The sequence below is a fragment of the Osmerus mordax genome, chromosome 21 (assembly GCF_038355195.1).
Source record: "Osmerus mordax isolate fOsmMor3 chromosome 21, fOsmMor3.pri, whole genome shotgun sequence".
In the NCBI taxonomy this organism is placed as follows: domain Eukaryota; kingdom Metazoa; phylum Chordata; class Actinopteri; order Osmeriformes; family Osmeridae; genus Osmerus; species Osmerus mordax.
The window spans coordinates 4,688,821-4,715,801 of record NC_090070.1 but is presented as its reverse complement, the minus strand read 5'-3'; the positions used below and the strand labels follow the sequence as shown (position 1 = coordinate 4,715,801).

The following is a 26,981-nucleotide window of genomic DNA, read 5'->3' as shown; positions in this document are numbered from 1 at the left end:
CAAATATTAGCATTCCAAAACATTCATAGATAATCATGCAAGGATTCCAATTTGCTTGGATGATCTGATCTGCTTCTTGGAACGTCATACGGAATCAGCATTTGAAAGAATGCCAGGTAACTTAGTCATGCCTGAAAGGGGATGAGATGACTAATATTGTCTGCTTTTGCCTGCGGTATGTCATTTGATAGCCACACTTCACTTTGAGTGAGTAATCAGCATAATAGGTTGTGACACTTGCTGCGATGCACAGTAACTGTTACTGTTGAAACAAGAAAATAAATAACAAGAAAATAAATAAAATGTTATACCTTTTATAGTTAGCATCAAACTGTGTAATGACTGTTTTATGGCACCATTGTCAGGGTACCTACAGTATGTTTCATAACAACAAACATCGTTATTTATTAGCACATGGCTTGTGGCTGTGCCTGAATGTATTAGAAGGGAAGTGTGTCAGACTTAACTTGGGTTGTTTTGATAGTTCTGTGGCTTCTATGTACCCAGCAAGTAGTTTTGTATTGATTTTTTACACTCTGAGGAAACAATATTACATAGGGAGGGAGTGTGTTAATGTGGAGGGATGGGATAGGAAGATGGACAAATGGTAGGGGGGGAGAGAGAGGAAACGAGAGAGAGAGAACGAGAAAGAGAGAGTGTAAAAAGGAAGGTGGAGTGAGAAAGGGGATGAGGAAGGCAGAGTGAAGATGAGGGAAACAAACAGGTAGTAATAGAGAGAAGTGGAGAAAGGAGGAGAGGCAGAGGAACAGGGATGGGGGAAAACGAGGAAGGAGAAGCAGAGAGTGGTGGTGAGGGGTGGAAACCTGGTGTTGCAGCATATTTAAGTTGCAGCCCTGGTTCTCTTTCTCAGGGCTGCGGTGGGAACTGGAAAAGGGGTTGTGTAATCGGATGTCTCTGTCACTTTTTCTGTCAACCCCATCTCTCTCTCTGATTTCTCTCAGTCACGGGAAAATGATGCTTTTCTGTATGATGAGGGGAGGGAAGGGGAGTGGGTTAGGACTGGTTAAGTTCAGACTGGGCCCTGTTCAGACTGGGCCCTGTTGACCTAAATTGTCCATTTAAACCATCCGCAAGCATGAGGATGGGTTTCATTTGGTTTAAGATGCTTACCACTTCATCTCAGTAATCCTGCTAAGCCTAATTAGTCCTACTTTCCAACTTTCTCTTCTGTTTGTCTGTCTGTCTGCATGCCTGTCTGTCTGTCTGTCTGCATGTCTGTCTGTCTGTCTGCATGCCTGTCTTTCTGTCTGTCTGTATGTATGTCTTTCTTTCTGCCTCCTGTATGTCTGTCTGTATTTCAGTTTGTGTTTGTCTCCTGTATGTCTGTCGTCCATTGTCTCTCTGTCTCTTCTGTCAGTCTGTGTCTGTCTCTCTGTGTTGACAGTCTGCTTGTCTCTCTGTATGTTACTGTGTGTGTCTGTTTGTCTTTCTCCTGCCTGTCTCCCTGCCTGCCAGCCTGCCAGTACTACTGAAAGCAATGCAGTTGAAATTCCAGTTTAAGCTTAGAGCCTGGTCTGCTGATATTACCATACTGTTAACTATTCAGATCATACGGTTCTTGGAGAAGTAATCAAATTTGTTAGGTCAGTTTTGATCTCTCTCCTTCTCTCTCCCCTGCCGTCGCTCTCATTTCCTTTGGTTTCCTACCGCTGTTACAGAAACCCTACTGTCGTTATGGAATGGACAACAAATCACATTTCTATCCTCTATTCAAGGGGACACAGTCCCTGCTTTTCATTCATCAGTATAAAGCATGTCTTTTACTCAACATCCTTTTGGTCGAAAATAGCGCATGGGGAAATATTAGACAGCACCGTGGTTTTTCGCGACGGTCCCTCTCATGAATGTCGTCACCCAATCCCTTTACACTCTGAATTTTAAAGTGAATTTGCTGGGGAGAAAAAAATGAACGCGCTCCATTAATTCATCAATTATTTACCAATGTCCCACAACTGGGCATTGTCCCTTCCTGTAGCGGTATCACAGCGCTGAGATTGGAATCTCCCAATACATGCCAGGGCTCACACAACCCCTGATTTTTTAACACCTCAGGTGGATATATTTATATTAGGACATACATGTTATTTGAATGTCGTATGGTTTTCAGAAGCATGACATTCGAATTGTCAGGCTGGTTGTACTCATGGATCCAGGACCATTTTTCAGATTGTGGTTGAGAATTTGAAGTTTGTGTCTTGCTCACAAAATGTAATCGGAAGTCGGTGAGCCCTGCTCGACCATGTGGGTGGAATGATTGAATAATTAATTTGGCGGGGTCCTAAAACCATTCAGGTGCCTGGCGGTATCTTACCGACAGTGAAAAGAAGTGAGATTAAGAGATTGTCGAGATTAAGACAACCTAAATCACTGAGATGCCGGCTCATCTAGCTCGTCATCACATTGACTACAGCTCTGCAATGTGTCCTTTTGTGGCATTCATTATGCATGGCAATATTTGTGCATTCCACAAAGGGAGCACTGGATTTTGATGACTGTGTTTTAGTGCCAACCCTCCCTGATCTATCAAACATTGGAAACACTTTTTCATGCACCCAAATGTTCCTTATATTACAACTCTGGACATTGACAGCATGGATTGAATGTATTGTCCTAAAGAGGTGTGGAAAATATACAGTATGGTGTGATGAACCAGGTATTTAATGGTTAATCACTGTTTCCTATCAACCACCTGTCCAGAGCTTTGCTTTGGAAGATAGGAAATTATGAATTTTGTTAGGTAAATGAGAGAATCATTTGTTGTGTCAAGGTAATTGCACATAGCAGACAGGACTGACAAAACCTCTCGTGTCGCAAACAACCTGAACAGGGATGGAAATTAGCACCCGCCACCAGCCAAATGCGGGAATGGTTGGGAAGCCCCATTCACTTGAATGGCGCTGTCAAGAGAAGTGTACTTTTGGCCTCGGATTCACGTCTTTCGTAGCACTCCGCAAGTAGTCCGGTAACTTTTCAACTCCAGCGTACTCCGTTGCTTAGCGACGTCAGCTGATTTGAAGCCTAAAGAATGTTCAACGTCTATGAAGTTCAACGTCTTTGGCGAACTATTTCTCTGCTGATCAACACTACGAATGGTAACATATAAATTGTAATAAGACACACTGTGTTAAGTTTTTTTTTGGCAAGTAGCCGTGTAATAAGCGGGATAATGTATAGAACGCCGTTGTCATTATCGGGAAAATAAGCCCCTTCAGAGCGAAGCTACAACCCTCCGCTTCGCGTCGGGGTGCTGTTCGCCCTGTCGTGGAAGAAGAACGCTCAGGAAAGCACCTCTGAAACTTCAGAATCTGATTCTGATGAGCAGGAGTAAACTGTACTGGGATTGGGGAGGATGGGTGGAGGAATGTTAGTTTGTTGTTTAATCTGCCCTACTCATTTAATGAAATGTATATCAGTTCGTGGTTTGTGCATGTATAAAAGAGAAAGTGTCAGTGTTTCATTGAGACTGAGATTAAATAAACTGCTTAAGTATTGTAGATCGTGTAGTATTAATTTTCACATGCAGTTACACATTGTCGGTTAAAAACAAGAAAGTGGCTGGTAAAAACATTTGAGTGGCAGGTAGATTTTGAAATCCACCAGCCACAGTGGCCGGTGGACAAAAATATTAATTTCCATCCCTGAACCTGAACATTAAAGCAATGGAAACCCCTTTTTACATAGATGGCATAACCATGTGCTTGAATGACTGATTGGTTGTTCTTAATGGAATTGCGGTGTTGGTAATAAATTACAACGTGTAAGTAGTCACTTACGAAGAAACCATTTGGTAGAAGCAGCAGCACCGCCCGACACCTCCTGTCGACAAACCCATAACCTGCTTCGCCAACTCTGTGGCAAACATTGCAGAATCTCCGCAAGCCGCACCTGAGGTGGAATGAAAACATGTAATGCCCAGAGCCAAGACGACTGCATAACCAAAGAGTTTTGAATGTTTTCGGTGGTTTTAAAGCTAATTTACCAGAAAATCAGTAGGACTGAGACACTAGGAAACTGGGTGGCTTAAACCTGGTTTAGCTTTCAGCAGGTTGGGATGTTTTGAAGCAGTGTTAGGATGATGTCAATCGGTGGCCGGAAAGATGCACGACAAAATTGTCTTGTGACAGACGATTCTGTAAGATTTGAGTTACAAGGATAGCGTCTAAAAATAGTACAGGGGTCACTAATTGGCGGACCGCGGTCCGGTTCCGGACCCAGGCGGTTCCCTATCCGGACCCGGACCTATAACCAATATATTATTATGGAATTAATTCATTTTGACGGAACGTTTCCATTTTAACCGGCACATCTTTTTGTTCCAACTAAATGTGGTTTCTATCTTGTCCAATACAAAGGTCCAATTAGGAGCTTTAATAACTGTAATCACCATGACGACTCACTCACTGAAAGTTGGCCGCAATCTCATGGGTCAGGTTGTTTGTGTCATTAGCAACAACGCAGGCTAATCGATTTGCTAACAGTACCTGTTTCTTCCTTAGCGAAAAACATGGCGTGTTCTAAACCCGGCGAAAAGTTGATTCCAAAAATACCTAATTTCGGTAATAAGTAGTAAGTATGCATTTGTGCTGCCGGTGGGGAGCTCAAAACCAATGTGTTTAATGAAACGGTTGCCCTTGTCAATAGTGGTAACGCTAGCTAATGTGAAACGTCACTATCATGGCCGTGGGAACTAGGAGTGCTGTAGCACCCCCTGACAGCACGAGAATTTCCAATGATATGACTTGAAAATTCACCACCGCGGCCCAGCCCCGCATTAGCGGACTGGCCATCGGGAGCACCGGGAGAAGAATAACAATGGAAAACCAGGCTAAGAAACGTAAGGGTGGGGCTGAAAAATTAAGAGACAAAAATACAACCTTCACTAGACAAGGTTTCACCAATTGAAAAACTGCTATGTTCATTTTACTTAAAGCTCAAAAAACTATTTTGTGCTCAAATAAAAGCAAAAAAAATAGTCTTGCGCGCCACGTTCGCTCGCATTAAGTATCCTAGCGTTCTCACGAACTAGCATTACATTAAACATAGAATGTGCATGCCTTATTTTTACTCCCAGTCCGTCCCTACTGCCCCCCCCCCCCCCCCCCCAGCAGCACCCCCCTGATAAAATAGCCTATGTTTCCGCGGCTATGGTCACTATGACACAAAGCATAATTACCCCCAGAACTCTGAGGTAAGGGCCAGAAAAAACATAATTGTTCCGGACCCTGGACTGAATACAAATTTGGTTAGTGGACCTTTTGGGTTTCTAATTGAGTACCCCTGCAATAGTATGTAGCCTAATATGTGAACCTTCTATGACATCATAGTCCTATGGAATTCCAGTGCCATGTTTGTCTTCTTCAACAACGTTTTTAAGAGTTCAAATGTTATAGAAGTAGAGTTAAACCTACTAATAGGATAGCCTAACTAAAGACTTCTTTCTTCATACCTTTTCTGCACATTATGTAATTTGTACTTCATTGGCTCTTGTTTTCAGACCTGGTCCTTGACCTAAGTTTTAGTTATTTGTGTCCACCTTGTGTCAGATGGATATTATGGAGTAATGGGCTCTACACTAACTTTTTTCCCAAGGAGTACATGTGCTAGCCTGGTCCTAACCAGACCCTCGTACATTTAATTTGTACAGAGGGTCTGGGATCGCTCCAATGACAAGCGTTAACTTCCTTGAAGGCGGGTACTCTGATGAAGTTTAAAACTATTGGATCTGCACAGAGCCACTCTGATCTGCCATAACCAATCGCTAGCGTTCACCTTAGCCAACTCCTTCACCACTACTGTAACGGAGCTATCTGCCGTAGCTGGAAAATCAAACTTTTCCCAAACCCCGTGGGGAAGAGGGCCACAACATCAAGGCCACCAACAAAACTTAGCGAAGATTGTTCTTGCTCCGGCTTTAACTTTTGGATATTCGGCAGCGACTCCGCCGCCATTACTGAACTACAACTAGCGAACGACATCAACGTCATCGTTCTCAGCCACTCCCTCTGTTCGCTGATTAAACCTACAAAAATGTTGTTTCCAAAAACGGACTAATACACCGAAATCCCAGACCTAGTACAGAAGCAAAATCTAAATTGAGCGGACGTACGTAGGAGGGCAGAGTCAGGCTATACATGTGCTCCTAAAATAAAAAATGTAGGAGCACAGTGAAAAATTTTACAGAGTTTTACAAACAAAATCCTACATATGTGAGTGTGTATGCATGTACTAAGGAACACGTCTGTGTAATATGGAAGGATATGCCAAAAACTTTAATTCAGCGTTCGCGTTAAGACAACACATTTGTCCGTCTTAAGACGACAGAAATTGCCATCTTAACATGGCTGTTTTGAATGTCTTAACAATGTGTGGACAATCTATGCTTCCAATTGGTTGGGGTCAACATACTAGAGCCCGACCGATAAAGGATTTTTAAGGTTGATACCGATACGAATATTTGGTGATTTAAAAATCCGATATATCGGCCGATATATATATATATATATTTTAATCCAGAAACAGGTAACTAAACATAAACAGATTTCCCTAACATAAAATAATATGATAATGCAGTTTAAAAATAAACTTGTTTGTTTTATTGTCACAACAGAACAGAGGAACATCAAAATATATTAAAGTTATTATAAATAAAATTAAGATATGAAACTTAAAGTCCTTTGAACAGGGACGTTGTAGAGTACCCTCTGGTGGACAAAGTATGCAATGCCAACACTCATAACATGGTTGAAGGGTGTTTTGTCCGTTTTTATTGATTTCATATTCATTTATATGTATAGATTTCTATATATTAACTTTTTTTTTTTTACTTCAATATTGTCTTTATATGATATCTGACTGTAAGAGTATCTTATGTTCATATATACTTGAATGTGTGTTCACTTTTGTTCTTGCAACAATTTTTTTTTAGGAAAATTCATTTAGCGGCCATTATAAATGCCGATACCGATAGTTTGGAAAATGCCTAATATTGAATCAGAATTGGTTTTTATTCGCCATGAAAGTTTGCACAGACAAGGAATTTACTTTGGCAGGAGAGCCTACCTAGGCAGCCATTTTCGGCGCCAACTAGAAAGTTACAGCATAACATGAGGAGAGAGGAGGAGAGAAAAAGGCAACACTCAGACAATGCTCCTAGAGGAGTACAGTGTGGTGTGGGAACAGACAAAAACCTCAGCACAACAACATTTACAATAACACTTGACTTGCAACGGGGGGGGGGAGCAAGATAGTCTCGCTTCAGCGCTCTCCAGGGGAGTTGTTTTCCAGCAACGGCCTTGGCCAAGGCCTGTTCTGGCCAGTAATATCGGTCGGCCTCTACAACCTTTTTGACGTTGGGACCAACATACCCCCCCATTTGATGTAGTGTCATTGTTGGGCTGTATGTAGTCCTATGTTGTGATCATGTGGCCTCTTAAGTGGCTATCATGTTTCTTACATGCACGTGATTTAGTATTTTGGACAGTCCATTTGTGTGGGGGAGATCAACTTGTGCAGGTTAATCATAAAATGTTGAATCTTTATTTAACTGTGTTTATGATATTATATACAAGCAAAAAATAACCAGTAGCTTACAAAATACTTGTTAATAATGTTAATATTATTTCTTAAACTTATTTAACCAGTTAATGAGTAGCGTCACATGTGGATCCACAGCGTAACATCGCAAATATGTGATTCGAACATTCCAATTGAATATTTTCCGATAGACAAAAACTGTGCGACAAACGCTTTATTATGGCTTCAAAATGTACTAATGAGAAGGCTAACAATTAACACTAGGATGGTAGTAGCATTGCTAAGAGTATTATGCTAGGTAACTTAGCCCGGAAGCTAACTAAATTTTAGGTATATGTTTATTGTATGCACCTTCCTGCCAAAGCAAATTCCTTGTCTGTGCAAACTTTCATGGCGAATAAATCCCTTTCTGATTCTGATTCTGATTCTAAAGCTAGCTAGCTAACGTTTCTGAAAAATAATTTGCTGTGGGGACCGTTGGAAATAAGGGGTGGGGGGAAAAATCTATTCACATTTGAATCGCGATTCAGTCTTCTAGCAATTCACATCGATTCACAAATTTCAAAATTTGATTATAAAAAAAAAAGAAAAAATCGAAATCGTGACCCCAAGAATCGATTCAAATTGACTCGTGAGGTACCAAAAGATTCCCACCCCTATTGGAAATATTTAGAACTCAGTCAGCTAAAGGTTAAAACGAGACAGGTTGAGTGGGTAATTGTTTCCTCTCTTGCAATGATCGTTATCTGGTTTCCCCTTACAAACAAATGTAGTGGTAGCACCCAATTTTAAACGTCTTAAGATTTCTGTCATCCTAAAACGGCCAAATGTGTCGTATAACGCAAACACTAAATGACAGGTTTTGGCACATGGCTTTCCATAGTGGAACAGCACATAACCTACCATGAAAATAACACATTGACCCATGCCAACTTTTGATTTATTTTATTGCATTAATTTGAGTGCAAAATACAGTTTTTCGAGCATTATGTAACATACATTACATTGGACTCATATTGTTATTATGTGCAGTCAGACATTCATTTGTAAGTTTGTTACATGTCTGGTTTGTTTGCTGTGCAATTCAGTGGGGTCAACGTTAAAGGGGTCATTGATTGCAGAACCAAATTTACCTTGTCACAGTTGAATAACAACAGTTCAGTGTGTAAAATGGAGATACAGTGAACCTCAAAGTCCATTGACAACTCTTTCCTATGCAAATATCGCAATAAAAAAATATAGCTGTAAAACTATCCCGGTAAAAATCCCCCGTTGTGATGTCACAATGGGGGCTCCACCTTTTTTTGGCTCTGGTCTGTACCTTTGTCACGCCCCAAAATTTGCTGCGCGCTGCTCTGTGTACTTCCACAGAATTACAAAGAAGAACGTTTTTCAAGGTTATTGAAAATGGACTATGGTCGTAAATGCAGTGTTCCAGCCTGTACAGGGAATGCTGACACTTTTCAGAGTCTTCCCAAGGAACCAAACACTCGACGAGCTGTGATGTTTGTCTATGAGAAGATCCCTGTTCAGTTCGACCCTCAATTAACGGAACGTTATATATTTGCTTGAACCATTTCACCGAGGACAGTTTTGAAAACCTGGGACAAGGTTAAGCAGGATTTGCTATGAAGCTGTTGCTGAAAAGAGGTGCTGTTCCGACCTTATGTTCATCACAGCCGCAAGCTGTAGTATGATGTTGTAGTTAACAGTTATTAGCAATGCTAACGTATCCTGCTTGTATCTAGCATTGGTAGAATGTGTGATGATTTAGTTTACTGGCAATGGGGCTAAAGTTATTTCATGTTCCTGACTTTTCCTGTTTAATTCAAATAAATAACCTGTGTTGTCATGTAAATCTACAATTCAAGATGCATGTTTGTCCAGATCTATTTTTCTGCAAGATAGCTAGAGCTAACTGAAGCTGAGTTGAAACACAATAGTTTGTTTGCTAAGCTGTAGTGCTAACGTTACCCACCTACGTTGATCCTGTTTGCTTCGACAACAGAAGTGGAAACAACTAACTTAATCATTTCAAATGATATCTAGTCAATCTGTTGAAAACAGTGTTGTGTAGACACAATAGACTTATTTGTAAGTTTTTATTTCAAGTCTCCACCTTCGTTGTTTCAGTGAGTGTTGTCCGTGTTGCGTCTTTGTTCCGCAGCTTCACTCGTTGTAGACCAACCAATCAGCACGCAGCTCATCTATATATTCATGAGCATACCATAAAAGGAGAAAACCTAGCGGTTCTTCCCGGGACAAATTCACTGGAAGTATCAGGGGTATAGAACAGCACCCGGGCCATTTCCAGCCCAACCAATGTTACATACCCTATTTGGAGACCTTAAGGAACAGTGTGAAATACCCCCAAAAAACAGTCAATCACCCCTTTAACTATTATAGGGAAATTCCATGCAAAGGTCACCCTTACCATAGACATTTTTTTTTTGTGCGCACACAAATAGAACTGTTGTTAAAATGTTCACGTAGGTCTATATTTTGTTACATGTAACCACTCTGATCGAAATGTATAGAGAATTGCACTCGTTGTGCACTCGTGCAGAAAAAAGTTTTTTCAAATGGCCGTTTTGTACTGTTTCAAGAACGGGGTAAATGGACTCAAGTTTTCAGTAAAATGTTACCATTTAGCATTTTCCTGGTTGACAAGGGAATGATAAAGCAATGCAGGGCTCTCAAGTTTTGAAGACAGGCAAGAGTGACATTCCCCCCCCATACCCCCCCCCCCCCCCACCAGGGGGTCAATTAATTAATTAATTGCTTTTTACCTGACATCTTTGAAAGGCATCATTGATTAATGCATCCATGGCCAGGATATAATGATAAAATATGACATTATTTTAAAAGTGACCTATAACATCGACTATGCAAAACACATACAATTATTACGCGTATTTGGAAAGAGATGTTTATAATGTGACAATATGTCAGTCATCGTGTGATAACGAAAATATGACTAGGCCTATTAGATGTATCAGACGAAATATTGCAAGCTCCGTCAAAGGTATCAGGCCTATGTTCGTCCCGCACTGGGTTTGAACCTGCCACCTCTGACATTCCAAGCGCCACCACTACATTTACATTTAGTCATTTAGCAGACGCTCTTATCCAGAGCGACTTACAGTAAGTACAGGGACATTCCCCCGAGGCAAGTAGGGTGAAGTGCCTTGCCCAAGGACACAACGTCAGTTGGCATGACCGGGAATCGAACTGGCAACCTTTGGATTACTAGCCCGACTCCCTCACCGCTCAGCCAACTGACTCCCTCCCACCACTACCAACTACGCCAACGAAAAGCTAGCTAACCGTCGACGCGGGTGGCCTTTTACATACCTGAGGAGTGAGTTTCACCGATACACACCGGCTACATCTATGAACTACTTAATCTGAGCAGGTGTTGTCAGTGAACAGGCTGTAAAACTGTTGGTAAAGACACTCATGAAAAACTGATGCTATTTATCTGGGAAACATTTTCTAACAGCAGTCAAGTTGTCATTGTTTGTGTCAAACAAGTTGTGAATTTGTTGTAACATTAAAACAGGATATCATGACTGTGCTTAACCCTTGGGTCAGAATGACCCGAAGATAACACATCAGTCATTGTGACCCACCGTCGTATTGCGACAAATTTACCTCCTACAAAAACAAAGTGAAGCATTTTCTTTTAACTGTCGGGCTGTCTCAGACCCCCCACATTGCAATGGTTAAAAGAAAATTATTTTATTAGTTTTTGTATTGGGTAAAATTGGGTAAACACAACGGTGGTTCGTTATGAACCTTTGGGTCATGTGACCCGAAGGCAGCACAAGGGTTAAAGTGATGCTCGAGCTCCAGTGGTTTGCTCTGTAGGTGAACGAAACTTATGGAAGTCGTTGTAGCAGAATCACGTGAAAAATTACAGGATATGCTTTTTTTCCATTGGTTGTTGCATTAAATCTTACCCAGATACAATGGTGCTATTTTTGGCTATTGTATAGACCCTTTCTTTTTTTTGATTGGCTGATAAGTGTCAGGCTCGACTAAGAACTCCAGGGGAGACGAGCTTGATTCCTGCCAGTTCCATAGTGAGAGTGGCGCGGCCAGAGGAATTTTGGTTGGGTGCTGCGGCATATTAAATATATAATAAATATTTTTTTTCTGCGTGAGAAATACAATGTGTGGCGGGAGGGCGTGACAAAAGACCGAAATGAGTGACTGTCACGCTCAATGCGTGACACTTGAGAGCCCTGGCAATGTATATGCTCAGCTTGAGTTAAAGGTCCTGTAAAGTGGAATTGAAAACAAGTTTTAAGTTCACCACACAACAGAAGAATGTGTTATTAACAGAGTTTTTCCTGGGTCAAAATGGGTCTTCGGTGCTCCAAAAAAATATATATATATATGTATATATATATTCTATTTTTTCTTTTTTTTTTCTTCTAATCGAAATAAATCTAATCTAATAGCTAATGTAATATTGCACATATTTTCGTCCTATTTCCCCTAAAGCAATGAAGTTAGGCTACTTAAAGACACCTTACACTCATAAAGTATGTTCTAAATGGCATAAATGCTGCCAATTAATAATTGACGTAACAACTTATTGTAAATGGTCAGTAGCCTAGCCAAGGTAGGCCACTCTGAAGCATGTACACTGCCTGCTTCATTTGATCTTGATAGGCTAAGCATTCTGTAGCAAATAATAACAATAAACCCACTTTTTATTAATTAAAACTACTTCAGCATAATAATGCACCTAAAATACAAACGTGAGCAAGGGCAGCAATCGCTATCGAATCAACAGACGTGCAATTTAGCTAGCAGTGGAAGAATACAAACAACGAAAATCACCAGTTAACTTGATTTAAATTTGCAAGAACTATAAACTTACACAATAACAGGCTTAAATTAACTGACAACATAAGTTATACGACTTACAGTTCTCAAGGACGCACACACGCAATCTCAACTGCGGTGTGAAGCGTGTCCGTGCTATTCTCCGACATGCACTCAACAATCAGTGCTGATAGACGGCCTAAAATGTTGTACAGCCTGATTTCTGATACCGTGGCGGCAGAAATGTAGCCATAGAGGAAACACTGCACTATATATTATCATTCCAGGTTAAGAATACCAATGGAGGCTGCGTTGGAAATCGTAAATCAAACTTTTGTCAGCATTTTGAGTGGAAATTTCATTTGCATTTGTACAGGTGTATTCGTGCACGTCAGGCTGGCCCTCGCAGCCGTTCTGTCCATTCGCGCACCTCACAGTTGCGCGAATGGACACGCTTATCAACTCGATTACTATTGATCAAAACAGAACGAGGGTTCGGCTGTAGCCTACTTGAAACATACTATTGAGAACATATTCGCTGACATGCATTGTACGCGTGATGAACCCAGCTTTTTTTAATTTATTTTTATAACAGACTTTTTTTTGCCTTTGGCGCTCAGGATTTGTCATTGGCGCTCGGGAAAACGGCTTTGGCGCGCGGCAAAATTTTCTTTATGCAGGAAAAACCCTGATTAATAGTGCTGTCAGTTTAACGCGTTATTAACGGCGTTAACGCAAACCCATTTTAACGGCGACATTTTTTTTTTATCGCGCGATTAACGTGGGGGGGGGGGGCGTGTCGCCTGAAGGAGCTGAAGCTCCGCCCCTAGCTGCCTGCCTACGACCCAGATAATGCCGAACAAAACAGTATAGAATTAGAATTGATTTGTTCAATGAGTGAAACATACAGATGCATATAAATGAAATGTTCCCCTGAGCTGTAACACAGGAGTAAAAATGGACACCAGAGACAGCAAGACAGTGAGCTCTCCTACTTCTAGCACATTAGCTACCATTTCACCAAAATACCATCATTCTACACCGAGTAGCCTAATAACAAGTTATAGGTTTGCACTAACTCATAGCAGAGATACCTCTGGAAAAGTTACCTAGTATAATTATAACAAGCACACAGAACTGAGTGATGAACTGCTGGCGGCGGTGGATGGTCCAGGTGCGACCGGAGGAGGAACGACCGGGAGGACGATGCTCGGTACTGCTCCGCGCTGCAAGAGAAGCCGTCCGTCCCTGAACCCCGTCTGTCTCTGGTCCATGTTAAAATTATCCGCCGTGAAATGGTCACTGTAGAGGCAGCTGTTGGAGTTTATCCGAAGCTTTCCATTAGCGTGGCTCTTCACAAAATCAATCCACCTATTTTTCCTTTCCTCATCAATAGGGAAATTAAATAGCGCTGCAGCACAGCTGAAGTTCTCGCATCCAGGGAAGATGCAGTTGCGGGTGGAGGGAGACATCTTGAAGCTAGCTAGCTAGCTGATGTAGGATACAATAACAGTACAGCAGGAGGAGCCATTCAATTATCTGACGTAGATGGGTCAAAATGACGTAGATAGGTAATTTTTTGGCTCCGCCCATTAAAACCTGATCTGAAAACGGAAGAGAAACTGTTCTAGAATCTAACTCCACATTTCAGTGCGACAAGGTTTTCGCGCTTTGCACATGCTTTCAGGAACTTATTTCACACGTATATTTACATTTACATTTATTCATTTAGCAGACGCTTTTATCCAAAGCGACTTCCAAGAGAGAGCTTTACAAAGTGCATAGGTCACTGATCATAACAACAAGATAGCCAAAAAACATCGCGAGTAGCCAAAACATGAAGCACACATTGTGAACAACCAAAGTAAGTGCCAAAGGGAAGAACCATAAGAGCATGTAGTTAAACAAGTTACAACTAGAGAGGGTACAATTTCTGGGGAAATTGTAGGGTGTGCTTGCTTGCGTCGGTTGCACAGGGGTCCGTTTTTGAATGACATTTTTACAACTGATATTTCTGTATATTTTATATAAAAATGCATACTTATTATTTATAAAGATTATAGATTTAAAAACATTTTCTGTTGCTGCTCATTTACAACTGAAAATACGAGTGAAGTGTAGAATGAAATAGATGTCTTCTCATTTCACCTGCAAGAGGCAGCCTCATCGTTGAATCAAAACGAATAAATTTGGCAGACCGGTGTAAAAATTGACCTAATCTCTATGACTTAAACGTCCTTTTAAGTTTTTCCCTTCTCGTGATATTTTAAGGAATTTAGCCTACTCATATTGCATTCATTCATGAATAAAGAACCCCCTTTGAAGATTATTGTACGACGTTACCGGCAGTAGAAGATGGAATCGCGATTCAAACAGTACCATCTGCTAACTGAAAATATGCCCCCAAAAACGTAAATAAGCTTGACATTTATTTAGTGGAAAATCGCTTTCATAAAAAGCTCACTGGTAGCGATCATTGTCAGTAACAACGCCAAGTGCGATATAGCCCTGTGTGGAGAAGCTGCCCCGGTAAATTGTACTACTACGGTACAGTACTACAGACTACTGCTGTGTTCGTCTTGGTAGCGATTGCGTTGGTTGAATTGGATTTAACGTTCCGTTGTACGGTTTAGGCTGAAATTAATTATTTTCATGAACAGATTGACAAAGTTTAGGCTGTGGCAATGAAGTTAAGGTTAGTAGTTAGATAGATTTTTGATTTAAGTAAGGGGAGTGCCGAACATGTTCTGTCGCCGTTTGACTTCCTACTGTGTAAATGTTTTTGTAGCGTCTCGCGTAGGCTACAGCGTTTCAGTGAGCAACACTGGTTTGAAACCACAGGTAATGATAATTTCACCCACAAATTGTTTACTTGTAATGTAATAATAAATCCTACAACGAAAATGTATTTGTGAGTAATGTTTATTTTAACGATTGAAAACAGATGCATCATAGACCACTGTAGTATGTGTTGCCCGGGCAACAGAGGCTAATGTCATGATGCTAATACTTCAGTGACATAGTAGACTACTGTTTCCGAAAGTAGATGTACTTCCTTCATAAAATCAGCTTATATTGTACATTACACGTCACAATTGTGTGTCATATCACAAAGTAAAATGAGTAAATAGTTATCACCCTGGCCTCTTTGCTTGTGGCGTTTCTGCAGCTGCCTTGCAGTAAAGCAGTTAGCTTAGCTATCTCCCAGAAGTTAACGAACTGCTAAACTAATGTTCTGCTAGAGGTAGTCACGCGAGTTTTCGTGACGTAAGTAGCGTCATTGACTGTGGCTAGCAAGTTAGCCACCGTTAGCTTCACTTTTCGCCACAAAAACGTAATTTCCACTTAAACCATGCAACGGAACGTAAATCCCAATAGAAGCAACTCAATCGCTACCAAGACGAAACTTTTGACACCTAGGTTGTCTATGTAGGCCAAATATTGACTGAGTTTTAGGGGGGCAAAAAGAATAATAAAAATAATAATATATATGTGAGAGAACAAAGGTTGTGCCCTTGCCGAAGGCAAAGCACACCCAATTAAACAACATGAACCGCTATAAGTGCAAGTGTACCTGTGGAAAAAAGCAAGCAACAGTAATAAAAACAATATATCACAGTGAGAACAAAAATTTAAAACAGTTACCACTAACCACAAGAGCAACAAGTCTCTAAGCAAGAGTCATTGTGATCCTTGAGGAAACTTACATCGGGTCAAGCGAACCATTCCTAAGTACCGTTGTACTCCCGGAACAAGTGCGTCTTCAGCCTTTTCTTGAAGGTGGAGAGACAGTCAGTATCTCTGATGGAGGTGGGGAGTTGATTCCACCACTGGGGGTCCAGACAGGAGAAGAGCTTGAGTTGGGACCGGGCGATCTTGAGCGGTCGGACCACCAGGCATATAATGTAATGAGAAGCAAATCATGGAATTTAGTTTACAGGATCTTTAAAAGCACAACTCCATAAATGTATACGCCTCTTGTTTATGAGTCAGTGGTTCCATGGCCAAGTCACGTCCGTAACGTTTTGTAGGATGCCATTCAAACAGTGCCGATGCTACAACATCCAACGTTTCTGTGCAAAGCTAATTTATACCAATGTTCAGTCTAACAAACAAATCGTGCTCCTTTGTTACTTTTAACGTTAATGATGTGTTATGGACGTGATGTTACGGACGCTACACAATGTTAATTTTTACAATACACTGTTCACAACACAATGGAAATGTTCTCAAATGAAACAGCAAAGCCGTTTTAACACCTATCACCGACGTGTTTCAGTGAAACGGACGTTTCAGTGAAACGGACGTTTCAGTGAAACGGACGTTTCAGTGATGATTATAGTCGCAATCATGGGTAAACCAAACATGATATTAAAATATCTTCAGCGATCAACATCTTCTGGAGTGACACTGAAATTTTGAGTAGCCTAATTATCTTGACGCAACTGTCTGCCCTAACCTTGATCCCTCTGTTTATAGTATTTACTTCCTAGAGAGGCAACTCAAAAGTGCGCGAAGGAGTCGATTGGTTTAGGCGTTTAACCCTTGTGCTGCCTTCGGGTCACACTTTGTTTTTGTATGTGGTAAAGTTGTCGCAATACGACGGTGGGTCACAATGACTAATGGGTCAGAATGACCCGAAGATAACACAAGGGTTAAGGCGGAGCTATATAATTTGCTTGCGCTTTGCTTCGATCAAGCTGAGGTGGCGTTAACAGCTTCGGTTGATAATGTTTTAAAGGGGTGATTGACTGGGTTTTTGGGGTATTTCACACTGTTCCTTAAGGTCTCCGAATAGGGTATGTAGCATTGGTTGGGCTGAATATTGGCCCGGGTGCTGTTCCATGCTAGCCTGGCTCTGCCCTCCTAAGTACTTCCGCTCAATTTTGATTTAGCTTCTGTACTAGGTCTGGCCATTCAGTACGTAAGTCAGATTTTTTTCAGGTTGATTTTCAACCGGCCAATCAGCGAACAGAGGGAGTGGCTGAGAACGATGACATTGATTTTGTGTGCTAGTTTGTGTTGTAGTTCCACAATGGCGGTGGAGAAAGATGCGAGCAAAGCCATTCGGTCCGTTGTGGCAACACTGCCGAATATATATATATATATAAACTAAAGCCTGAGCAAGAACAAGTTTTGCTGAGTTTTGTTGGTGGCCATGATATTGTGGCCCTCTTCCCCACGGGGTTCGGGAACAGTTTGATTTTCCAGCTACGGCAGCTAGCTCTGTTACAGTAGTGGTGAAGGAATTGTTGAACGCTAGCGATTGGTTATGGCAGATCAGAGTGGCTCTCGGCAGATCCAATAGTTTTAAACTTCAACAGAGTACCCGCCTACAAGGAAGTCAACGCTTGTCAATGGAGCGAGGCCAGACTCTCTGTACAAATGAAATGTACGACAGTCTGGTTAGGACCAGGCTAGTTCTATGCCTCCTGGCCCTGATACATCCAGTGAAATTTTCCCAGGAAAAAATGCTAGGTTTTCTCCTTTTATGGTATGCTCATGAATATATAGATGAGCTGCGCGCTGATTGAGATATTAACATACCGTTATTTCATGTTCCTGACTGTGTTTCATTTAAATAAATAACCTGTGTTGTAAATCTACAATTCAAGATGCATGTTTGTCCAGATCTATTTTTCAGCAAGATAGAGCTAACTGAAGCTGAGTTGAATCAAGATAGTTTGTTTAAGCTGTAGTGCTAACGTTACCCACCTAAGGCGATCCTGTTTGCTTCGACAACAGAAGTGGAAACAACTAACGTAATCATTTCAAATGATATCTAGTCAATCTGTTGAAAACAGACACAATAGATTCATTTGTTCGTTTTTATTTCAAGTCTCCACCTTCCTTGTTTCAGTGAGTGCTGTTGGCCGTGTTGCGTCTTTGCTCCGCAGCTTCACTCATTGTAAACTAATCAATAATTCAACAAAACCCAACCAAAATGTTTGTTTTGTGAGAGTCGTGCACAGTGATGTCATAATGTATTTCAAGAGGGTGCAAACAACTCCTCACCAAATATTTCCTTGTCAGACATTGACTCAACCCCAGGGTCCTCTCTTACCCTCTCACAAAGGTGTCAACTAAAGGTGTGAGAAGCTTAAAAGTCTTGAAAGGTTTTTCTCACTTCTTCGGTCTACTTTTACTTTCAGCTAAGCAAAACCTCTGACAGCTCAACCATCCTTATCCGGAGGCTTCCGTTGGAAGTTCAGCTAAACAGTTGAAGTGTCAAAATCGATGTTTTGTAAAGCCTTAAGGCCGAATTATACTTCTCCGACTCCGTTACGGACGGACGGAGTCGGATGGATTGTTTGAATTTGTAGTACTCCGAAGGCTGTGGGTGCTGAAAACAATTCACCGCCAGAAAAGTAGGTGGCGCAACGGTTTTTTGTAAGTCGTCGTCGAGTGTTTATTTACCTAGGTTATCGAGAAGTCGGAGCAAATTTACAAATTAGCCGTTTCATCAATAAAATACGCACATTTTCAGAAACTACACTGCCCATTTCTCATCACATTTTAATTCAGATGCTGATTTACATGTACTGTTTAGCTGAAATATGAATTGTAAAAACGTACAGCAATGGTGGTCAAAGGATTCTGTTCGTCCTGTTTATCACGGCAACCCCGCCCCTGATGCAAGCGGTTCTTAATACGGACCAATCACAGCCAAGGGGTATCCGTAAAATGACGGACGGACAGACGGATAGTCAGGAAAATCAGGTGGTGCACGTAGAGCTCTCCGAGGGGCTCGGAGAGGGAATTCCTCGTCGGAGAGGGCGTTCCCTGTGCCCGTCTCCGTAAAAACTGAGAAGTATAAATCGGCCTTTAGATGGCAAGATATCTCCAGTATACTTAACAAACAAGTCATGAGAATGATAATATAATCCTGCTCTAAACATTGCCCTTATACCTAATTGCTGTGGGAAAGAGGTTATTGCTGTAGCATTTTGTTCTCAAATAATTGTTTGGGATGTAATCTGTTCCCAGGAGTGAGACTCACTCCCTCACTATGAATGTTGTGTTTTAGCGCTACTGTTAGACACCCTACGTATGTGTCATACTCTCTTCTGTAAACAAATCTGTTGGATCAATGGCTGGTTTTGTTTTACCGAGATCAGGAAGTGAGACGGATTACAGGGCATAGAGCAGAGGTGGCAGGAGCCATTACTAGACTAGATTTGAGAATGTAAACTCAGACAAGAGGAACGACAAAAGTGTTTGTGCCTGGGGTCCGGGTGAGTGTTTGTGTGTGCGCATTTCCATGCCTCAGCAACTCATTACTAAAGTCCTTTCATTTTGATAAACACCAACAAATACTACATCATCTTCATACAGGCGGCAAAGCCCCAAAGCCATCTGGAAAACAAAACTCAAAAGCAGTTACAAAAAAAAAAAAGAATGTGGTGAACGTGCTGAACTAGACAGTGCCTTGCTACAGGGACAAGGATGCTCCAGATTCAGTTCTGGACCCCAAGGGCCTGTGTCGAGTTGGCCTGTTGTGATTTATTTTCTCTGTCTGTAATTACCTGAGAAATCAGCCAACAACCCCCCCCCCACACACACACACACACACACTCTCCCACCAACCACCCCACCACCCGCTGTACACTGCATCTGTGCGGGTCTTTGTGCGTGGCAGCCAGGTGGCTGGGTCAGAGCCCTCCGTGGAAAGAAATAAAGGGCACCTCGAGCCTCGAGGCGAAGGTTGGCATGTCCGATTGGCTGGCCCGGGCCTAGATTCTCAGAGGGTTTCAAGGTGTGCGTGTGTGTCTTTCTGTTTGTGTACATTAGTGTGGGGTCCAAAAAAAAGGTAAGGTAAAGGCTAAGTTTGTGACCCATTTATCAGCATGGCTTTTCGTGCTTCATAAGCAAGCATGTTAGAGCAAATAGAATGGTTTTACCTACAGAAAGTAAATGGCATATTGAAGATTTTAGGTCATGAAACAGTTTGACTTGCCTTTCACCTATAATCTAAATATGTGAGTGGTTGTTTCTCGAAAAGTGGCTTTGAGCTATGACTACACAGTGGCCTATGTTCAAGGTTTTTGGGTTGAGTTTAATTTCAATTTCCTGCTTCCTTTACTGTGCTCTTGGTGCCTGGCCATTTGGGTTGATTTGGAATCTGAAATGACTGACAAATGTAAGGACAGAAAAGGGTCTACAATGTCTGGACAAATAACCTACATTACTGAATTTAATAGTAAATCATTACTGAAGATCCAATGTCCAGTAGCAATTGTTGCGTTTTCATGGAGGTGACAACATTGAGGAGATGAACAAGGAGTTACAAGAAACAGATTGTGAAATTCAGATTGTGGGTCGATTTAAAATGTTGTGTGGCATCGCATAGAGACTTTGCGACATGAAACCAGCTCCCTACCTCACTGCCCCTCAACGAGCACCAATCGATACCCGGGTGGGCGGTTTCCCACGATCCTTAGAAGGGGGGGTGTTTGGGTGTGCTGGGTATATGGGGTCTGTTAAAGTGGCCAGTTGTACCCAGTTAGCATTTTCATTGTTTCATGCATGCTAATGAGCCCATTTAATTTTCTCATTTTCTCAGAGATGAGACATTGATCCGTGTTACACTATCAGCAGGATGATCATCAAAATTTCCCTATAAGGTGCTAGTTACGCTAACCTTTGGAGGCGTTTTGAAGGCACGTTCAGGTCATTTGGTCAAAGCAATGAGAAATTAGCATTCAGTTTCACCAAGGTTTAATGAACACTTCCTCACAAGGGAGACAAAGGCTGTTTATTAATTTCACTGTCTTGCAGGAGAAATAAAAAAATCAATGTGTTGCTGGTCGCATCATTCTAAAATATGCTCCAACTGACACCTCTGCTGTGACACATGCCAAAACGATGCGTGTATCTGTTATAAGCACAACCTTGATTTTTGATGAGTTCCATCGGGTCAGCTACGGTGCGGCCCTTCGCTCCACAGCTGATAAGCATGATACATGTCACGCTTTACAGGACGCTGTTTGAGTCCTTCATGTGTAAAATGAATGCGGTGGACTCGCTGCTTCAGAGGAGGTTTTTCAGGGAAGGTAATGTTTTTTTGGGGGGGCTTATCACACCTCATGTTAAACCAAGCTTCACTATCAGATGGGTTTGGAAGATTGTAAGAGTGGAATAAATAGACTTGGGTCATTGATTTTTTCATCCTGTTTCCTCCCACACAGCCCATTCCAGGCCCTTTGTGAGGAAATACAGATTTTTCAGGACCTTATTCTAACTAGTCTCGCTGAAGTAAACAGACTTTCTAAAAAGAATCCTGGCTTTGTAAGGTGTCTGTTTTTCTCGTATGAAGTACTTCATATCAAAGGTCTCATCAAATTTAACTCAAAAGGTCTTTTTTCTATCTGACTCAATGCAATCTGGTTTGTAGGGCCTGGATGGAAGGACTAATACATATTAAGTGCCTGTCAAAAGTTTGGAAACATCTGATCTTTTATCGTTTTTGAAAGACACATTCAAGTTCATATTGTTTATATGCAATAAAGTCGGTAATTTAACAGTATGAATATTTACTTTGACCAAAATGTAGGCCTATTGGTACAAAAGCTGTCACCGTAGGCATTATTGGAGAACATGCGACTGTGATTGAGGGATTGATTGAACTCATGCATTGAAAACACTGAAAAACAGGTGGTGCATGTGTCTCTCAAAAACAATAAAAGGCTAGGTGTTTCCAAACTTTTGACAGGCACTGTATAGAGACAGAAAAGGTAGTGGATAGAGAGAGGGAATGACATGAAGCAAATTTGATTCAAACCCAGGCTGCTTCTGTGAGGCCTGGTGAGCCACCGGGGCACCCACAGAAAGGACCAATATGATGCCTGCTTTTCTATTTAATGAATACTGTTGGGTAGCTTGTGCATGTGTCGCCTAAAACAAATGCCAAAAAAGCTCACTGACTCAAATTACAAACCCAAACTTGGCATTCTCCCAAGAACCAGAACTCTGGCAGTGCTGCCGTAATTAAACGACCTCTGTATTAGCCATGACTGTGCAGATTTCAGCCTCTGGGTTTTTGAGGTACCAAACACCGTCTTGACCACTCTCCAGATGCTGAAATGCCCCCCTAGGCAAGTATTTGGGGAAGCCAGCCATCGATCCGCACTGCTTCTTTGTGTGTTTTCGGAGAATGCTCGATGGGACTCAACCCTCTGCTGTTTGTCTTTCAGGCTCGAAATGTCACCACAGGGGAGCTGGCAGCCATCAAGGTCATCAAACTGGAGCCTGGTAAGATTTTGACTTCTCATCCATTCTTTACTAGAGTCTGGCATTGAACTGGAAGTTTGGCTCATGTATGTTTGGTTCTTTGTTCTTCACCGCATCTTTTCCCAATCGTCCTAACTTATGTTTCACCATTAGTAACATCATAGAGGCAAGTTTCCACCAAGTGCCTTACAAAAGCTTCTAAAAACTCAGCCACAGCAAGTCAGCATGTCATTTTGTTCCATCAACAGTATGCAGGCTTCCAGTAATTATGACCCATTCTGAAATGGTATGGTCATCCAACTAGGCCTATTTGTTGGGTTTCTTAGTACATATTGGTTTGGAAAACGCTGGTCTTTAGTGTGGTTCCAAAAAATGTTTTCCTTCCCTGTAACCATCCATCCACACAACCAACCATCCATCCAACACCCTACACATTTACAGGTCCTCTGCATTCCTCTCTCCAGTCACACATACCTAGATAAGAGGAGTGTTTGCTTCTTTTTTTCTCTTTCCTATAATAGAATGGCCTCTGTCTCTTGAGGAATGTGGAGCTCAGTGGAGCTGTATATCGGACTAGATCTCCTTTAATCTCATGCTTAGATGGAAGAGCTTGATTAAGTCCAAGTGTTGGTGTAGGGGAGAGTAGGAAGAAAACCTGTTACAGCTTGTGTCCAAGCTGTCTGTTTGCACGAGCGGGAGATTATCAAGAGAAAGCTGAAATTTCTCCTTTTATAATCACAGATTTGGAAGCTTTTGCCATTGTGGCGTTCAAAAGCTGCCTACCCATGCATGCTTAAGCACTTTTGGGTTTGCAAATTTCACATGCGGGTTCATTGTGTGACATTTGTGATTTTTCATTGGTTGTGATGTTTTCAGCAAGAGCCTAGTGTTCATTCCTTACAGTGAGTGTTCAGTACTGGTGTTCATTCTGTCCTGACATGGTCGTCAGATACAACGATGCAGCTGCAATTCATGCAAATCATTACATAACAGAGTAACTGGAGCTGTGGTTAAGATCACAGTGGTGTATTGTACTAGGTACTTTGGGATATCACAGATTCCATTCAATAGATCTATCAGTAACCCCAAAGGTGGTTTGGGAGTCCTCAATTCAGGGTCTGTATAACTAGACAAGGATTCCTTCAGACTCAGTTAAAGTAGAGTCCTTTGATGTCCTTTGAGACAGGCTATGTTGGAGCATTAGTTTATTGACGAAGATTCTGTAAACTCCAGATTTGAACACTTTAATTGACTTTTGGAGCTTTTTTACTATGATCTATTCTCCCCTGACAAACTAAATAAGTGCCAAATCCCTAATTGAGTAAATCAAATATGCTAAACAATGCGAAATAAAATAAAATCAAACACAATTGTATTTGTATAGCCCTTTTTACAAGTAACGTCAAAGATGATGTTCCCATAGAACTACACTTAAACCTTCCCTCAAGGAAGACAAGGTAAAACTCACAGGAAAACTCAGAGAGCAAAAACATTTAAGAGACCTTGAGGGGATCAACAATGCTGGACATGCATGAGATGGTATCAGTCACATATTAGCCATGGATTCCAAGTCTGACAACAATGGTGTTAAAAGCTTGATGGTGATGATGTACATCATGGGGGCGGACACTGTTGGGCAGGCCGGAGACAAAATGTTTGGTTGCTTTCATCCAGTTGCAATATAAATCAACTGGGATAAACTTTTAAAGTTGAGCTCGTTAGGCTTCCAGAGTCAGCAGGTGGGAGGCTTGCTTGATGGTGTGTGTGTGTGTGTGTGTGTGTGTGTGTGTATGTGGACGTACGTGGAAGGAGGCAGCCTGAGGCTTGTAATGTACCATTTGATGGTGCGGTTTCCAGCTTGCGAGACCGGATGACTACGATACTGAAGATATAATTAATACTGGTAGCCTACTATGTAAGGCTGAACAATTAATTGCATTTGCGATTATATCGCAATGTGACAAAATGAGATGTTGTAATCGGAAAGGCTGTGATTTTACTTTGGTGCACGTTACACTTTACCTTGACCTGTACGATGGCCTCAGGCTCAACAGAACCTGACACTACAGACACTGCCAATTTTGCCTTTAAAAAAGATGCTGCGCAGTGTCAAGTATGGTGCAAAACCTGCCTGGCTAACGTTGCTACCTCACGGGGCAACACTACTAACCTAATTCGGCCCTAAAAAACCCCCACAAAGCCATGTACGATGCATAAATAAATTGCTGAACACCAGTGTGTCAAATAAGCCAAATAACACCCGACAGGATCACTGATCGAAATGTTTCAAAGCCTAACTCCATATTCATGCACGAAATTACTCAAGCAGTAACAGCGTTCATCTCGAACGATATGATGCCCCTCGGTGATGCACATACAGTAGGATCGCTATGTCTGTCAGTGCCATTATGTTTCTGTTAGGCTACTGACTGGATCAGAAATGTTCAAACAGTGTTTCTTTTTCTTTTAAGATTTAACCTTTAGATGCGTGAGTTCTAAATATTTCTGATATTTCTAAAAGTTTTTTTTCCAAAACGGTAGCTAGAGGTACGCGGGTATGTTTTCCTTAATTTTTCTGAACTTTGTGTGTTATGTTGCTGAATGGAGATCAGTAGTATATATCTATATTTATTCAAAATAACTCATATAATAATTGCATATTTAAAAAGCGCAATCCACATGTCACATGTTTACATGTCATATGTTTATGACAGTGACTTTAAATACTGAGTGTCGTAATACAAACACTTGTTTTTATATTTCAGATTTTCTGTGATTTGTTACTGACTCTTACATTAATGTTTACACCAGGCTTATTTGACAATGCTTTATGTTATTATTACATGTTTACAAGGCTGGAAAAATCAGTCAATATACTACTGTGATTCAAGTAGGTAAATACAATTTGTATTCATATTAAGTCACGCATCACCTAATTTCATCATAAGTTTATTTTGAATATAATATTGTGAAAGGTCATACTATACAGTTATTCGTCCGTCTCTGTTGAATATTACAGAACATAAAAATAAAAATAAATAATCGCAAATGCAATATTGGTAACAAATAATCGCAATTATCATTTTTTCCAAAATCGTTCAGCCCTACTACAATGTGTGTGCAAGCATTCAATGCGCAAGTAAAAAATGTTTGAGCTTTTTGGTCATCTGTATCTCAGGTGTCAGCTGTTCTATTAGAGCCTCAGCAATACTTTGGACTATCAGTTGAAGGTCTTAATGAGTTGCCACTAGTTACTTACTCATGCTGCATTCCATGTCATGTGAAATCCTTCACGTTATGTTATTTGTATATTATCTATTCTAGTTTTGCCATACACAAACAACATATTATGCTTAGAGCAGTTTATCTGCTTAGGTTGTCTTCAGCGTTTAACCTGAATTACACATTGATTTGCCTCAATGCACTCTCCCTCCGTCTGTCTGTGAGGGCCTCATTGCATCACTTTCGACAGCACAGCCGGACCCGATATAGGGTACGCATGCAGCATATTGCTGAGTGCAAAAGCCGTTTGCATTCCTATCAAATATTTAGCGTGTTAGCATTAGCATTCACACCTGATCACCATGCTGATTCTCTGGAGAGCTCATCGTGAACATTCAAACATCACACGGTCCAACGCTGAGGCTTGCACCAGTGCCTCTTTAATATGCGTGACCCATGACCAGGGGGTTTAGCGAGGCATCACATCAATGCCAGGGAGTGTCTTCTGCCCCCCTCAGCATGCAGTCGCTCCGAGGCACTTCACTCAAACCCTCTTTCATGACAAACAATCAAAGACGAGTCATTCTCTTTTGTGTCATGGTTAGAACCGTCTGACATTTTCTGTTCAGGCTGGTTGATGTTTTCATTTTACCTAACAGAGGAAAGGTTAAAAATACCTTCCAGCCAGGAATGGCAATGAAAAGCATGCTTTTAAGTCATGGTCAACATATATATTCTAATGTACCCTATGCGTGTGAGTGTGTCTGTGTGTGCCTGGCCATTCCCTCACCAGGTCCTTTTTGCCAATTTGCCCACACACATCATCCACAGCCCCAGAGGCCTCCTCATGTTAGCCATGCAATGCTAACGCACCGCAGGAACCGCATCTAAAATTCATGGGCCAACGTATAAAAATAAATGTAAAAAATCCACCCTTCCCTCTTCAAATGTCACCGGCGCTGCTTGACAAGGGGAAGGCGTCACAATCCTCTGACAGGGCTGGGTGACAAGGATGTGCATGGCGCTTCACAGAGCGGTCAGCAGCAGCTGGCGTCTCTGACAGGTGTCACCAGCGAGTCCAAGACTGTGTGTTTTCTGGGGTGACAAGGGGTTGGATGGCCTGGAGGAGTGTTGCCAGA

At 41.5% G+C, this 26,981-nt stretch overlaps 1 protein-coding gene across 2 annotated transcripts in view; it reads left to right on the top strand.

Annotated features, from left to right (window-relative positions):
• Nucleotides 1-26,981, top strand: part of map4k3a (mitogen-activated protein kinase kinase kinase kinase 3a) — a 74,592-nt gene that overhangs the window by 1,935 nt on the left and 45,676 nt on the right. For both annotated transcript variants that reach the window (XM_067258806.1, XM_067258805.1), the window contains exon 2: nt 22,584-22,641. In XM_067258806.1, coding sequence (XP_067114907.1) covers nt 22,584-22,641 — 58 coding nt within the window. The remainder of the gene's footprint in view (nt 1-22,583; nt 22,642-26,981) is intronic.